Here is a 17,672-nt window from a genome sequence, read left to right on the forward strand (position 1 = left end):
AGCTTGATAGGGTTTTGTTCTAAAACAAACAATTAGCTCTGTTTGTATAAGTTTTTTTCTGTTTTTCGTCATCTTGAAACATTTAGACAGATCTGCCAGTAACAGCTGAAAATATTTTCTATGAGTCAGTGAAATTATAAATATAGAAATTAATTTAATTATAATTTCTAAATGTAGAAAAACAAACCTTTCTTCCTTCTTCTCTTATTTTTTGAAGATGGTGGTGGACTTGTGGACGCAATTCAATTAATTCAGTTTGGCCTTTGAGAAACAAACTTTCTTCTGCTATAAATGAAACAACTCGTAGATGTGGTAGAAATTAATGAAAAAAAGTTATAAATTTGGTTAGACATACGACAAATTAAATGTGTTTAACCCTTCAATCAAAAATGAAACGATCCGTAATTAAAGCATCAACCAATCAAATAAAGTCTTCTTCTACCGTAACTCTCACCAATAGTTATTGAGGGCTTTATATAAGGTTCATTTTTTAAAAATATGCTTAGGAGTTTGAAGTGGAGTTGTAGTGCTATAGGAAACGTGGATTTTTTTTAGATTTCTCTCGCAGAACTATTTAAAAACAACAACAACAACAACAACAACAAAACAACAATGGTGTGGGTAAGTATACTTAACGGTTAGTGACACGCGTTTATTTAGTTTTATTTGTTCGTTTTCTTAAGGCTTGTAAATGTTTAGGAAATAAATTTTGTGAATAGTCTGTTAACTTTCAGTACTGCTACCAATAACATTTCGAATAAATTATCACTTATTAAAATGTGGTATCAGGTTGTGTGATGTGCTATATTTTATTGTAGTTGTGTGTTACTGTGTTCCTGATTCCCCTCCTCAAAGTTAGTCATCTGACGTTACTTCCACCATGTTTAAGTACTTCAAAAAATATTACATTAGAAAATGTTGGAGAGGATTTCTATAATACCCGGTCTTGTTCGGATCATGGTGGGAAAGTTCATGAGCCTTTATCTCACTCGACGTAAGTTTGAAATTTATTTTATTTCACAGAAAAATACTTCCTTTCGAAATTCTTTATTGTCTTCACAACGACCTTGTTTAAATAGTTAACGAACGACGTTTTCCGTAGTTGTACACCTCTACAGTAAGTGGTATATAATAGGTTCCATTGATTTATTATTAACTTTACTCTCTACATCTTCGTAGAGGGGGGTACAGCTCTTTACTCTCTACATCTTCGTAGAGGGGGGGTACAGCTCTGTTCCGGGTATCTTCAGTGTGACACGTTTACCATCAATATTGTCGTGGACTACTCAAAAAGACTCGTTCAGGGATATTGATAAACTCTTGACAGTCCTTCACCCATACCACCATGAAGGTGGAAAGACCAAGATGAAAACACCATCAGCAGACTCTTCCTGTGAAAGGTAACCCATTTTCCAGATATAAAGCCTTGAATGAGTGCATAAAGTAAAGCATTGTAACACCTTTCTTTCCAATTATCTTGCTGTAATAGGTAAAATTTTGTCTTTTTAGTTGTTGGGGCCATATAGCGTCATGCTGTGACACTTCCTCGGGCGTAGCTTTTCCCACAGTTGGAAAATCTGCTTTAACCGGTGACAAAGTTCATATAATCCAGATTTTTCCAACCTTTATTCAACCAGTCTTTTTTCGGAAGTGTCTGTAAGTGTTGTCTCTTTTCGTTTTTTAATAGCAATTTATGTACAACCTTTTTGCTTAATCCACAACTGAAGCTAATATTTATTGTAAATACGCTGAAACGTTATCGCTGAACATTGCTGAAAGGAATTGTCAGTTTCTTTAACTCTTGTTTCTTATTCGTGTCATAAGATTAAACTATTCTTCATTAGAATAATGAAACAATATAAAATATTTCCTATTAACTCGTGTACAAACTCTGCTACCTGTTTTTTTAGGTACAAAGCTGCAACATCCTCGTAGGAAACTGTGTTCAAGAGTTCTTGCCAATCTCGGTTCTTGTCCTCCCACGCCGGCGTAGTTCATTATGTCGCGAAGACTTTGTGTTCGTTGAGAGCGGCTGCCGATGCGAACCTACTGCTCTCTATCATCAAGGAACTGTACCAGACTATCTGAAACTGGATGAAAGAAGATCGAGAAATTGATACTATCGCTTTATGTATTTTAGCTTTATTTTGTTTTGTAAATACTACATGGAATAAATTTTTATTTTAATTAAAATGAAAAGGCTAAATGTGTTGAGGTGAAAAAAATTGGGTGTGTTTGTATCGTGGTGGTTTTATGAAAGAGGGTTATCTAAAATTCGATTATCTTTAATCTTAAAGAGCGGTCGTACCTAGTTTGAGCCGGAATCAAAGGCAGACTTTCTCTGCTTTCATTGTACGACTTTCAAATAGCATTTACCAAAATTCAGTATTGTTTCCGCTATATATATATATATATATATATATGATCGTTCGGTGGTGTTTTAAAGGCTGACCTTCTACATAAAAAAAGAACTTAACAGTACCGTTATGTTGGGGGCGGGGAGAAGTGTTGCATATCTATGTAATGTAACAAAACTAACTTAAAGTATGTTTAGTGTATAATTCAAGCACCTAGAAAAGACTAAAGGAGATTACCCGGTTTTCTCTTAATTCGTTTTTATTATTGTAAGTATTTATTTTGCGCAAAATTTAAAATACTGGACATGTAAAATGATTTACATTACTCCAGATTCCAATTAATATATTAGTTTCTGACTTTACGTTCGTCCTGTGAAGAATGTAGTGTCGGTTTGTTATACTGAAGTTATTCCTACACGCATTGAATTACAATAACGTATTATACTACAACAAAAAATAATCGAATTGTAAGTTTGATCAGTAACTGTATTTCTTCTGTGGAGTAAAACTCTGCACATAAATTGTACGTTTTTGTTAATATATCGATCACGTGTTAACAGTCAGTGAGGTAAATTCCGTTACTTTTATCAATACCACGCTTTATTTCTTTACAGAAGTGTTTTCACAAGCTTCCTTTATGTGAATCTAAAATTCACCAGAAGAATCTTATGAAAAGTAATACTATAAGTAGTAATATACGTTACTTTAATATTTATAAACGTGTAAATACTAAAAGAAGCTAATTGTTAATTGTAGGCTTAGAATGGTCCGAATATTAACGGAAGAAAGTTATTGTATACATAAAAACTGATACAAATAGCGTGGATGTCATTGGAAGAAAATAATCTTACTCATCTGTTCTAAAGATTGTTAAGGGGCAAAGAAAGTTAAAGGATGTAAGGGATTATACCTGAATCCACAAGAAAAACAGCTTGCATTCTCACGTGGAGAATGTAAAATAGAATTAATTTTGTAGGTTTTAAATGTAAATGATGAAATAATAAAACATTATAAATTACTGTATCAATATCAGAATTCCATTGTAATTTATCAGGCTTATCTGTGTTTAGGTCTAAAATACTGTTTTCAAAAAAATTTTTTTACTTACATTTTCCAACCGAGTTTTGTAACTTCACGAGTCTGAGTAATGCTGAACTTTAGATTGGTTATACTCGCGTCAGGAAGCAAAGTAGGTGTACGTAAACAAATATTTACAGAAAGGGCACTGTATTTGATTCGCTAAATATAGTGATTCCTCAGAAAAAAAAGAGGTTCTTATTTTATATTTTAGTTTGTCCAAGTCGTAATTTGAGTTTTAAAGGCATAAAAAATTACGAAATTGGTATTTAGAATGACAAAGATCTAATTGGAACCAATACTGCACTCAACATATCGGGCGATATTTAAGTTTTTAATACCTACCTTTAAATTACCTAATGTATATTCTAAAATTTTAATTATAAGGTACACTTTGATACCAGACTTATTGACATACATTCATGAAATGGTAACTCAATAAGATTTTGAATGAGGTTACAAATGTCGTGACGTACTTTTTGATCTCTGACCATTGGAAGATTCGTTGAGAGAGGGATGACAGTGGATAATAATAACCTGTCTTGTCAGTAATGTTCTAAAATAAATTGACCATCCTATGTTTAGTAACCAACAGTTATAATGGTGATTTTAAAAAGAAATGATCACAGACTATATTGTAATAACGGGTCGAATAATTAGCCTTGCCAAATTTGTTTTAAAACAACTGAATCAACCTGTGTGGGCTTTGACGAAAAAAGGAGGAATATTTAAATCTCTAAATATAACTGTGATAACCAATAATGCATTGAATTGTTTTAATATATTATTTTAAAACAAGTAGGGTTTGTTGTTTCTTTATTGTTGAAGTTTATCGCCCCAAGGCACGGGTATCTACTGTAAAGAATCTGGCTCACGCTTGTGTATATTGTTGCGTGGTTATGTATACATTGATGAATATTTGCGTATATTGTTGGGTAGCTATGTGCATATTTAAGAATACTTGCGTATATTATTGGGTAGTTATGGCTACTTTTATCTCTCTTATTAACGTAGATATGTAAAGATTAGCATCTAGATATGTCATTGAAATAAAGATACTAAACAGTAGAAGGCTAATTAATATAAGTTTACATCCTTTGGCAACTAGAAAATAACTTTTAATGTGAAATTTCGTTTAACTTTTTAACACAAATCATTACTAACACCAATAAACAATGTGTTGATGCTAGTTTTGTCTTTTTTTTACTTTGCTTCAGTTTCTAGTTGGTATATCGTTTTTATTACCGAATTTTCTACTGGAATGTTAATTATAACATTCTTAGTATTCCAGGTTATTACAGGCCAGGTGGTTAAGGCACTCGACTCTTAATCTGAGGGTCACCGGTTCGAATCCCCGTCCCGCTAAACATTCATAAATCTGTTTTCAGTTCTCTGTGTTGCTATCCAAATATTGTTATACTTATTAATATTCTCAACCTTAAGCATTCAGATTCAGAGAAACTTGTTGAAACCCTAGCACTTTCAATATATGTGTGCTCTTCTTCTGTCTAGGGTAAAGGAAGTCATATCCATCTTTCAAATACACTAGGGTTCATTTGAAATTGGTTCACCAAAAGTACTGTTCTTTTTTTAACTATCACGAATTAAAAATGTGTTTTTAATAATGTTTACAGAATGTTTTCACTTTATTGCTGTAATTATCATTTTCAGAATAAAAGACCACCCAACATGGTGCACCACCCTCTTAAGGTGCTGCAGTTTTTATCTCTGGCGTTTTGACAAGTTCTTGGTATTTTTGAACTGAAATGCATTTATTGAAATTGGTAAGAAGTGCCTTCTGAATTCAGCTTTTTTGTAATCAGTAGTTTATTGGCCATAAATTATTGATTATAAATATGAATAAATTTAACGTTCTTTCAGAGTGTAAGGTAATTTACTGAGTGAGGTTAATAAAGCTGATAATGTAACTGATTTTACAATAACTATTTTTGATACATATAGTTAATTACAAGTGGATTCCTGTTAGCATTGCTTGTATTTTTGCTTTTCTTGTGTCTCATTTTTTTTTTGGAGTGTATGAGGTAAGGAGATGTAGAAACTCTAAATAAATTAATTTAATGTTCATCATAAGACTTTAGTTAGCTCATTTAACTGAATATCGTATTCTTTGATATAAATTAATGCACTAATTCTAATTGGATACTAAAAAAATCTTTGTAATATAATCACATAGGTTAAAACTTCTTAGTTGTTTTTAAAGCAAGATATTTACTAAACAAGCAACCTGATACTGAGCACAACTAATTAACTACACTTTTCTTGTGTTCCTACTTATAATTATTAGAATGCCATGTTTTCTCAGTTGGTCAAGTATCTTTAGTGGTAGTGTGATATTTCCAGCTTTAAACCCAATAAAGTATCAGAAAAGGTTGAGCAAAGTTAGAAGATTTAGGTACATATATTAGATTAACAAATGAACCTTTATAATAAAAGAATAATAATTCTTGTGAGTAGGAAAAACCCATTAGACAGTGTAGACTTGGAAGGAGTTTGACATCTGAGATAAATTACTAAAAAAATGTTACTGTTTAGTTTGTCGAGTTGAGTAGTGGAGACTTGCCAACAATACATTAAAAAAACTATTGGTGTTAAATGCTTTATGTGTCATGTGAAGATTCTTATGAGTTTAAAACAACACACAGTATTAGTTCTTGTAAAGCTACATCTATGACTATTTCTTCATCTATGAATTGAAGCTTGGACCTCTCACATATCAAAGAAATTCACAACTGAGTTAAAAGAAATTAATTGCTAGTAACAACTTAAACTTACCATCTCACAAAGTTCATCCTTAGAGTGGCTCCATATTGGATGCCAATGAATTTTATTGTTTTTTTTACAATATGTATTTCATCATCTAACTTTTGTACATCATGTAGGTGTTCTACCAACTAACCCTAAGTGCTAGCCCTCTAGAATGTTTAAATAACTCTAATATATTTCTTTCCTAGTTGTGTATTAATGTGGCATTTAAAATTTATTTTCACAATGTATTTCCTTGTTTTGAATTTGAACCTGAAACCTCTCCCTCTCAAGGCAAGTGCTCTACTAACTGATCTATAGGGTTAGGCACTTTTTAACAGCTAAGACTACTACATTGATATAATATTTTTATATTCATTATGACCCAAGTTTTCTCTCATTATATATTAAAGATGGCTGTCGACACGCTGTTTCTGTGCTTCTGTAAAGACTGTGAGAGGAGCGATGGAATAAATAAACCTTTTATATGAGTCAAGTCTAATGGTAAGTGAAGAATTGCATTAATATTTAAATGTGTTGTACATTTTGTAAAGAGCTAATGAACTACATAAAGGTTTATGAACCATAAGTGGAATTCACAGACATCTTTTCCTTTACTTTTAGGTTTTTGTTGAGAACAGCAAAAAGGCGTTAAAACTAGATGCTGAAAATCGAAAATATCAAGGAGGATGAACATAAAAAACCTCATTTTTCAGTTCAGTATTACTGTTTGTTATTTGCTTTCATCTTGGTGTGACTGCTTAATATCACTCAGAAAATGTAAAAGGAAGGACCATGTTGAGGAGGTTTAACTAAACTTTAATAACAAATAGTCCTCACAGGGTTATAAGTTTGGATGTAGGAACCAACTGATTTCAATGTATTTAAAAATACAATGCATGTGTTATTGGGCATTTATATGACACTGGCCTTATACTCCGTTTATCTATAATATTGTATAAATAAAGTAATATGTTGGTAACATACAATTACAAATGTAATTATAAAACTTGATAACTAGGGAACTTATGAAAATAAGACTTTCATTTATATCTCCACTCCATCAAAGCATATAGAGTTTGAGGTTCCTCTGAATATATAATTGTGAATGTCTAATAAGCATTCTAATGTTTTTTATATATCATTAACCCTGACTGTTGTATCTTTACACTCAACATTTAGGTGAAAAAATTTCATAAGTACTGCTAATCTCACAAATAAAAACATATAAATATAATTAGGTATAATTGTGAGTTAAATCTCTTCCTAGGAATCAGTAATATACCTTGCAACAGGATTCTCAAACAGGGGGCTTCAACCACTACACAGAATACTATTATGATACTTTGTATCTAGAGGTTTGTTAGGTGGGGTGCTGACCATGGTCATAATGTTCTCAGGGTCTTGTGTTGAAAAACTTTGGGAACCCCTGCTATACAAAATACAATCAATACGTTTTTCAAGTACAAAGAGGAAACTTGTAAAACAGTCAATGTACAACATTTATAGTGTACCTCAGCCAGTGATAATGAAAATCTACACAACAATGATGGCATCCTAACTGTTGAAAGGTACAAGTGTATTTATATCCATCACATCATTTCTTCAGAAGAAATACCTGTTGGCCATAAAATAATATTCCAGTAAGATAATGATACCAAGCATGCAAGCTTAAAATCTGATACATCTCCCCCTACATACCAGTATACATAGAACAATAGGGTTCTAACTAGCAAGGGACCATAAAGATATCATGCAAGTGAAGGGGTAATGTTGACTAAGAGAGTAACTAATCTTTAAGGTAATGGTAAAATGCTAACTTTAACTAAATACGTTTAGTTTTCAAATTAATATTGCTTTTACCATCTAATTTAAACAAAATTTAAGACTGAAAATTCTGAATACTGTATTGTTTATGTGATCTTTTACTCAGGTTAATGTTTAAAATACTGTAGTGTTTATTTGATCTGATAGTTGAGGTAAATGTTTCAAATACTGTGTTATTTATGTAATGTCACAGCTCAAGTGAACATATAGAATACTGAAGTATCAGATGTATAAAGATGCACAAACTGTTAAACAAGTGGCTTTCACAAGACCTGGGTCAAGGGATGTCTGACAGTTTTATTAATACTTAGGTTATTTATAATGGCTTATTTTCCCTTTTGTCTCATATTACTGTTATTTGTATGACAATAGTTAAATTATTTACAATGGTCTACTCTTACATAGATTATATTTTGTTTTGTTTACATTCATTTGATGATATATACATTATGTACAATTGCAACATTGCCCACAATTTAATTTGAGGAGATATGTGTATTACCAGTCTTATCATAAAGAAGAAAAAAAATATTTCTCACTAATTGTTATTTGTATTATAAACAAACTTTCCTGTTATGAAACCGTCATGTAATTATTAAGCCTTTCAGAAATACAAAAAAATGTTATATTTACTGAATATTTACATATCAATAATACTGTTTACTAGATGACAGGGATATATAACAAACAATACTCTTTACCAGATGACAACAACGTATAACTACTGTATAACAAATAATACTGTTTACTACATGCTAATATATAACTATCAAGTGACACATACTCTTTAATAGATTAAACAATATATATAACTGCTGTGTAACAGATAATACTGTGTACTAGATGTAAAGAACACATAACTACTGTATAACAGTAGATACTGGGTCACATCTAGTGGTAAACTAAGTAATACTTCATGAGCCTTCCCATGCTTGACAGACATAGTTAAGGCCTATATCATATCACAAAGCACTGGTTTAAAACTAGTTGGTTTACAATATTTAAAGATGGGAATCATAGAAACAAAATTGAGTTAATTTTATGAGTGGATATGAAACATTTTGCATATGTACAGGTATAATTATATTTGATATTCTCACTTACAATACATATGTATTAATTGTAACTTGGATATACAGAAGGCTATAGACACATTTGTTAAGGGAAAGTTTAAATGTGTAATCATAAGAAAATGAATTTGAGGACATAAAACACCAGATGCACTAGAATCAAGGTCACTTTAAAACACTGTGATTAGTTTCAATGTATTTGTGTGTCTTACAGATGGAAATGCTCACAGTAGACTGTGTGAGAAATTGTTTGTATTGTTGTGGTCTTTTGACTTAGTCAAATATTTATTATTTTCTTGGACATTTATTTGACACTGAGGATGTTGAGTTAGTGTTGTGATCTGAAGAGTAACAGAAACTGCACAAAACCCACACAAATTACAGTAATTATATAATTGTTATTTAAGATAATAAGCTGAATGTTTTTTAAACTTACAGCTTTTGTTGATTTATTGAAGAAATAAAATAAAGTTTATAAAAGTGTTAAATGTATGTTTAGTATTGAAAATAGACACAGTCTAACAATGTCAGTATACATAACTAAAATACAATGTGTATACAAACATCTATAACCAGATAAATAAACTATGCGATCTAACTAAACAGTTTCATGAATTTTCCTACCACATAAACATGCAAATGTATATATATATTTGCTTAAGTTTCATATTATAGTTATATCTGTTAAAGTTTTCAAATTAAAAGTTAACTACTAATATATTAAAGTAATATCCTTATTTAAACAAACAGTCAACATTCTTTCTTTTATTTATTAAATTTTATTTAATTTGTTTATTCAAAATATTGTTAGAAATTATACAATATAAGAAGTGACCTTAAGTGATTCTGAAGTCAGTGGTTTACGTTAAACACTACTTAAACTTGCTAATAACAAAGGTTTCAGAAATAAATAAAACATATCTTACTCTATAAATAATTAAAAAACAACAACAACTTTTATTTCAGGTAATGTTTTATGATTATATTTCCATCAGGGTCACAAATATAACTGATGAAACTGAAATAAAGTTATTTATTGTGAACTGGAAAATAGAAATCGTTTTTTTTTCTAACTTTAGTGTCAAGGTGCTCAAATCTTTCAACATATTAAATGTTGTTGTTTGTTCTAATATCTCTTACATTCAACAAATTTCCTATCGAGGAGTAATACCAATATACTGAATAAATCTCCAGTAGATAAACTTTTAAAAAATATAATAAACATAAAAATGTCATTCATCAAGGAAAGTTAATATTTATCAATCAAGCGAAGATGTCTAAGAAACTCAGTAATATATAGTTAATTTGTAAAAATTTACCTGAAGTACATATATCTAATGAAAGCTTGTCCTAACATAAGTTGATAAACATACGAAAGTTTAAAACCATCTGCTTACTTAAAGTAAATAAAATGAATGTTCAGAGAAATGTTACAAGTCAAATGTATTATATCAAAATGTAATGAATATCATAAAAGTTGAAACATCTGCAACCTCAGTATTGCTGTCATAGTTTTTCCTTACGATACTTAAGACAGAATGTTTCTAGTTTGATTAATGAACTGTTTCTTGACCATTTTGTTAAAATATGACTTTATAGAAAAATAATGTAAAAATATTTCTTCACTAATGTCTTTCTTTAGTACATATTTTGAAAGTTTAGGGCTAACAGCAATGGGAACTGAACAACATACCATTAAGATGTTTCTAATCCACCAGAAGCTCTTCTTCACATAGAGGTTCAGTCGTTGTACCAGTTGTGGTTTTTTGAGGTTATCTTTTCACTCAGTGGTTCGAATTGATGTTTCTCAACTTGATTTTCAGTTTCAGCAATAGGTAAAATATAAGCGTCTGAGACAGGAGTGTCATCCATGACTGTCTGGAGAAAAGGCTTGTCCTTTGAAATCCAAGACAGCTGCGTGAGATAAGGATCCAGCCTCGGATAAGAGTGAGTTTTTGAACATTGGTTTTCTATTTCCAAGGTACTCTCTTTCAGTTCAATATCACTTGCAACTTGATGTAGTTGATACTGAAGCCTATTGAGAGATGATCTGAAATTGATAAAGCATTTTGAAAACATGACCAACTTTGCCAATTTCTAACTGTAATGGAAATTCATTATAAGTTATCAAAATCATTCATGAATTAAAAACAAACCATTCTTTACAAGCCAGCTAATTATCATCAGACAAGCCACATGGATAATGTCTAAGTTTCAAAATGAGGACATTAAAGACCTTTCAGATGACCACGAAATTGCACCTAGTAGTAAAAAGCTAAATTTGTTATCCTAGAGGGACAGTTAATTATTTATGTATGTGGCTTTACCATTTCCACCAAATTAACAAACATATTTTAATATTGATTTTAGTTTTAACCTTAAAGCAATAGTCAAACCTCTCAAGCACAATACACAAAAATAAATGAATGTAACAAAAAATAAGTGGATTGGAAAAGCACAAAATCAATGAAACTAAAACATTAATGTAAGAATACTAGCCCCTTTGAAACACTAGAACTGCCTTTCTCGTTTTTTCTATTTGTTTAGCCTTTGACTAGGCTTTTCCTTCATCTAGGACTGTTTCCCTGTTTTATTGTGGCACGTTATCTCCAACGGCTAAGACTGTTTTCCTCATTTTGTTTAGACGAGGACTGTATTTCTCTATTTCTTCAGTTCACTTGTTTAGTTTTTGATTAGGTTTTTCTAACTACTAAAACCGTTTTATTTTTTTTCCTAAATTTACTTCTTTAGTTTATGACTATAGTATTCCAATAGTTATCACAGATTTTTCAGAATCCTCCAAAAGTTATGATAATCTTCCCATTTACTCATAATTTATATTCATGTTTATTTTCTGACTAGGCTTCTTCAAAAGATATGTCTGTTTTGTTGAACTATTTAATTATTTATCCACTTTTAATTTGTTAATTTTTACGTTTTTTGTATTTTTCACTTGGCCAGTTCTTCCTTTTTATTTCTCTAGTGTTTATACTAAACTGGAATATAGTTTAACCGAGGAAGAGGCAGAAAAAAGCAGCCCAGGCAGCCAAAGATTAGTAAATTCTTTTGTAAGCTAATCAAAATTAAGATCATTCATGAAATGAACTTGTGCTGTATTCATACAATAATTATTGATAAAATCAGTTAAATTAACAATACATAGAAAAGTCAGTGTGTGTTGGTAACACTCTGTAGAAAGAAGGGTTTTTATACAATGTTACTTAACAATAAAATATATATATAGAAGACCATGGGTCTTTCATTAAAGTGGTTTGTTTTTATTAAAAACGTTGGTGATATAATAAAAAATAACTTCATTCAGAAACATTTTAAGTATAAAACTGAATCGATATTTTTACTTTCATAATAAGTTTTATACACTTGGTTCTAGGTGAGGTGATCTCACACTGTCTTTAGGCTTATTTTATAAACATTCACTACACTTGTAAAGTTTCACAGCACAACCTCTTCACACCCCCCATCACTAAAATTGTAATGGCAGACAGTAATTGAATTGCTCTGTCTATATAAAAGTATTTATAACTTTTATAACTACTACTATTTAAAGAAATCAAGTGTAACATGACACACACACACACACTGGCTTTTAGATAGGTTATATTTGATTATTCCTTGATGCATTATAGTTGTCTCACAACTGAAGTTTTAATACCAGAAAGGCCATGGGTATTTATCAAGTGAAGCTACTTCAGTACTTTCACTTTGCAAACCATTGCTACAACATCAAAGTCATCCTAACCTTGCTTCTTGTAATTTCTGTTGGAGAGCAGACTGGACATCTCGAAGATGCATAAATTCTTGGTGAAGTGATGTTTGTGGTGTATCTCCACATAGTTCCATTTGAGGGCGCCACTTTCTGTTTTCCAGTCTAGTTTGAACCACTTTCATTGGCCCAGCAGTATCTTGAAGACTCTTTTCAAGCTCCTGTACTTCATTTTTTCCTCTTGCAATTTCCCTTTCTAACTGTTAACCAACATTACATTTCATATTATGTATGTTTAGTTACTCAAATACTACCTAATATTAGCATTTTTAACAAGGCAATACTTTCTCCTTGATATTTCAATAATACTACCTAATTAACAGTTTTTACAATTTAACAGTTTAATATTTTCACCTGGTTTCTCAGGAAAAGAAAAATTTCCAGAAACATGTTTGATGTTTTACAGTACATTTTAAAACAGTTACAATCAAGTAACTTTATCAATATATAATAGTAATATTATTTTTAATGACTGACTAATATAATATTAAATAATTATCAGGAAAGCATGTCCGAAGGAATATTTAGAAAACCTTAACTAACTAATAGACATGAAACATATGTAAAGACTAACATATTTGAAAAATAAAACCAAATGACATGTGAAATGTATGGTACTAACTAAAACTGACATTCATTAAAGTAGGGTGGTTTGTTTGGTTGTGAAAGTAGAGAGAGGAAGTAATTTTTTTATCATCCACCTAGTTGAGATGGCTTGGCATAGCCAGGTGGTTAAGACATTCGACTCATAATCTGAGGGTCGTGAATTCAAGTCTCCGTCACATCAAACATGCTCACCCTTTCAGCTGTGGGGGTGTTATAATGTGATGGTCAATCCAACTATTCATTGGTAAAAGAGTTGAAAGTGGGTGGTGATGACTAGCTGCCTTTCCTCTAGTCTTACACTGCTAAATTAGGGACAGCTAGCACAGCCTTCAAGTAGCTTTGTGCAATATGTAAACCAAACCTTGTTGAGACAACTATAGTTGAAAAATATTCTTTTCACTAGGTTATGACGCGAGCTCATGTTATGACATATCATGTACATGAAGTAGTTATAGATACTAGAATTACTGGAAGGCCTTAATTAAATTTTCACTATGAAAGAGTGAAAGTGAGCAGAGAAACAAACTTTACATTCTAAATCATATGCTTTTTCAGGCAGACTTCAAACTAATCAATCTTATCAGCCAGCTTAGTACTTTAAATGACAAACCTTCTTCACTTGGTGGTACTGATCATCTTCCACTACATCAACATTAGTCCTCCTGTCTTTCAACATCAAACACATCTTTGTTGCTTCCAACAGAGGAACTTTATTCATTAAAGCACTTTCTAAAGCAGTTTTAGTTTCCAACAGAGCAGAAATTTCTTCTTCTATAGTTTTCAAAGTTTCTTCTAATGTTTTATGCCATAGTTTGATGTCCAGCACACGTTCTGACAGAGCTAGATTTGTTTCCTTTGAAAAAAGATTATATGGTGAATACATTTGTATTATGATGTTAAAAACTGGAAGTTATTTATTTACTGATGTTTTATATCACAGCAGAGAGATTAAGTTTAAGTAATGCCATAAATTTCTGAAAATGTAAAAGAGTACAAATTAGATTATTTTTACCTAATTAAGTTAACAACATAAAAGTTAGGAACCTTATATGGTTTAATTTACTACTTACAGTAAAGTCATGGCAATCAGTTACCAGTTTAACTGGTAATGGTTAATGGCCTGTAAGATTACCATAGCTACTTAGTACAGATCAAAACACCCTAAACTTATTAATGCAAAGCAAAAACACAGTTCTTATATGAATGTATAACTCCAGTATATTGGATAAACCAACAAAACCTAAAAGTGAGGACTATAAACCATATCAAGACTGTGTAACACCAATCATGTCAGAGTAAAATATCATCCAATAGAAAGAAATATTAATAACAGAATGACATGAACTACATACAAGACAGATAAATAAAAGAAACTAATTCCACCTAATTGATAGCACATCTAGACAATCTACTAGGCAAGTCGACAAATCTTAGATAACCCTCTTGAGATCACTGAAACAAAGTGATTGAACTCATAATAAAGGAAACCTCAGACAAGCGTATAGTCCAACAGTCTCTTGACTGAATCCTGGCCACTACAATTATTACAGAAGTTCTATAAGTCAAGTACAGTTAGCAGTTTATTAGAAAAAATATACAACTAATCTAAAGCACAAACCATTTATACATAACATAACTATGATTTTCTTTTTATATTTACACACTTTGGTTATGAATATACCCTAAGAGGACCATTTACAATACATAAAAATATTCTTTATTATTACTGTATCATAGACAATCCAATTGTAATTCAGAATTTAAATTTCGTATTATTAATTTCACTCAACCTAATGCTTTACGTTTTTACAAATATTTTTAGCAATACTAGCTTAAATTCACCTGGTTTTTCCATAAAATCCTATTTTTAGATTCATTTCGTTGGTAATGACTTTGTGTCCTTAGATTATGCGATGATGAAATTACTTGTTTTGTTGCCAATGCGATAGAATCATTGTTAGCTGTCCATTCTGCTGGTGAATGGTGGTCCACCTGTTTTTCGTAGAACATATTTATTACACGCCAGTATCATATAAATATGTTAACCTTCCAGATTTGTGGTAAAAAGGCTTGAATTACACGCTTATTCTAACTTGGAAATAAATGTGTACCAGTCATAATAAATCTATTAGTCTTATGCTTAACAATAACATTTAAGTACCCTAAAGAATATATCGTTATGGCTTATGCTGCAAAGGAAGCAACGATACTGCACTATATTTACAAAACAATAATCCTTAAAAAACTTAACTCATATTTATATTTAAGTTCTGTTGATAAGTTATAAATTAAGCTTAGTTTCAAAATGTAAGTTGTTACAACTGTATCCTAGCAACGGACTCTCCAAGCTCTCTGTAACTGCTCTCTTGCGTTCAAAAAGTAGAATAACAACTATAACAGAAATGTACACAAACCTACATGAGTTTTAAGATTTTAAAGTTAAAAGTTCAGTGTGAATTTATTTCAAGCAGTTATACAATCTTATCCAGTAACAACATTACTATGAACTACACAAATATAATGTTTTTCTTAATAGGTAACAGTATATAAATTTTTAATGATAAAGTGAAACATAACCGTATTAATTTTCAGAGAATGTAACAGGGCCTGGCATGGCCTAGCGCGTAAGGCGTGCGACTCGTAATCGGAGGGTCACGGGTTCGCGCCCGCGTCGCGCCAAACATGCTCGCCCTCCCAGCCGTGGGGGCGTTATAATGTGACGGTCAATCCCACTATTCGTTGGTAAAAGAGTAGCCCAAGATTTGGCGGTGGGTGGTGATGACTAGCTGCCTTCCCTCTAGTCTTACACTGCAAAATTAGGGACGGCTAGCACAGATAGCCCTCGAGTAGCTTTGTGCGATATTCCAAAACCAAACAAAACCAACCAGAAAATGTAACATTTATAAAAAGAAAAAAACAAAACAAAACAAAACTGGATCTTACAAGTACTCACTTTAATTATATCAAATGTAAAATTGTACACCAGGAATGACTTAATCCTTAAACCATATAATATTTATGTATATAAAAGTTTTATTAAATTGGTTTACAAAAAAATCCATTAAACATTTTTGGCCTAACCCCACTTCCCAATGACTCAATGGTAAGCCTGAAAACATATGTATCAGCAATAACACAAGTGAGAGAATAGCGGTGCTGTGAACATGTACGTGTCAGCGAGAATGTAATAAAAATAACCAGAACATGAAAAGTGTTTAACAACACAGTATTATGCAACAGTGTTAGAAGAATAGAATATTTTGTCATTATTTCCACTTTATGAGACTAATACTTCCATGCCATTGCAGAACGTAATTTTAGCACTGTGGTAATGTTTTAGTGATCCCTGTTAGATATTGAATAAGCAGAATAAGAATACTTATCATTTTTAGAATTCTCTTATAGTTGTCCCAAAGACATGTTATAATGGTTCTGTTTGAATGAATATAATAATTAAATTTAGGGTCGTAAGTAAGTATCATGGTACCTCATGCAATGTCTAAACTATATAGAAAGAAGCTAACATATAGGACTGGTATATGCTGGAATAAATTAATATAATAGCTCTTCACAAATAAACTTTGATAAAAACAGTGTTAAACTCTATGCATTGAGTTTTTTGTCATACCACAGCCCAAAATGCGTAAACAGTTGTCAGTTGAGCAGAGGGTCAACATAAACGCTTTACGTAACGTTGGTTAAACTCTCCGACAAATTGGTGCAGACCTGAAATGCTCTCCAAACACTGTCAAATACACCTTAGATCGTGAAACCGAGACAGGTTAATTTGAAAATAGGAAAGGAAGAGGAGTAACACCTAAATTCAATTATACTGATGTCAAGTATCTTTGTTTGTACAGCCTTCAAGACAGAAGGAAGACTGCTACTGATCTCAAACATGAGATAAACGACCATTGAGGAAATGATAGAAAAGTGTCTACATCTACAGTATCAAGAAGACACAACGAAAATATAATGTCACATCGTGTAGCAGTTAAAGAGAAAAACAATTTTACTTCGGTCTCCAAATATGAATAAGAGACTGAAATTTTCTAAGTACAAAAAATGAACTGCTTTGATTGGAAATGTGTGTTATGGACGGATGAGTACAAGTTTGAAAATTTTGGATAAAATCGTAGGTTGTACGTCCAGTTGAAGAAAGATACTTACTTCAATACATAGCACTTA

The 17,672-nt window shown here is 31.3% G+C and overlaps 2 protein-coding genes across 3 annotated transcripts; one reads left to right on the top strand and one right to left on the bottom strand.

Annotated features, from left to right (window-relative positions):
- Positions 1-487: 487 nt before the first annotated feature.
- LOC143239567 (uncharacterized) lies at positions 488-1,675 on the top strand. Of its 2 annotated transcripts, XM_076480761.1 has the most exons (4): positions 508-621; positions 819-994; positions 1,217-1,400; positions 1,510-1,675. In XM_076480761.1, exons 2-4 carry the CDS (start codon positions 916-918, stop codon positions 1,658-1,660), a joined length of 414 nt encoding a protein of 137 aa, XP_076336876.1. In that variant the 5' UTR covers positions 508-621; positions 819-915; the 3' UTR covers positions 1,661-1,675. The 2 variants fall into 2 exon arrangements, with proteins under 2 accessions (XP_076336877.1, XP_076336876.1); XM_076480762.1 differs by lacking the exon at positions 1,510-1,675 and having other exon boundaries at positions 488-621; positions 1,217-1,372.
- Positions 1,676-10,785: 9,110 nt separating this feature from the next.
- LOC143237876 (tektin-2-like) lies at positions 10,786-15,783 on the bottom strand. Its single transcript, XM_076477578.1, has 4 exons — positions 15,327-15,783; positions 14,095-14,337; positions 12,855-13,078; positions 10,786-11,144 (listed from the first exon to the last, which is right to left on the bottom strand). Exons 1-4 carry the CDS (start codon positions 15,492-15,494, stop codon positions 10,835-10,837), a joined length of 945 nt encoding a protein of 314 aa, XP_076333693.1. The 5' UTR covers positions 15,495-15,783; the 3' UTR covers positions 10,786-10,834.
- Positions 15,784-17,672: the final 1,889 nt, after the last annotated feature.

Source organism: Tachypleus tridentatus, chromosome 13 (assembly GCF_004210375.1).
Source record: "Tachypleus tridentatus isolate NWPU-2018 chromosome 13, ASM421037v1, whole genome shotgun sequence".
NCBI lineage: Eukaryota > Metazoa > Arthropoda > Merostomata > Xiphosura > Limulidae > Tachypleus > Tachypleus tridentatus.

Coding starts and splice junctions, on each gene's coding strand:
- LOC143237876 (XM_076477578.1), bottom strand. CDS start 15,494: ATGTTCTACGAAAAACAGGTGGACCACCATTCACCAGCAGAATGGACA. Junction 14,338..15,326: donor GGATTTTATGGAAAAACCAG/GTGAATTTAAGC, acceptor CTTTTTTCAAAG/GAAACAAATCTAGCTCTGTC. Junction 13,079..14,094: donor AGTACCACCAAGTGAAGAAG/GTTTGTCATTTA, acceptor GTTGGTTAACAG/TTAGAAAGGGAAATTGCAAG.
- LOC143239567 (XM_076480761.1), top strand. CDS start 916: ATGTTGGAGAGGATTTCTATAATACCCGGTCTTGTTCGGATCATGGTG. Junction 995..1,216: donor GAGCCTTTATCTCACTCGAC/GTAAGTTTGAAA, acceptor ACATCTTCGTAG/AGGGGGGGTACAGCTCTGTT. Junction 1,401..1,509: donor GCAGACTCTTCCTGTGAAAG/GTAACCCATTTT, acceptor TTGTCTTTTTAG/TTGTTGGGGCCATATAGCGT.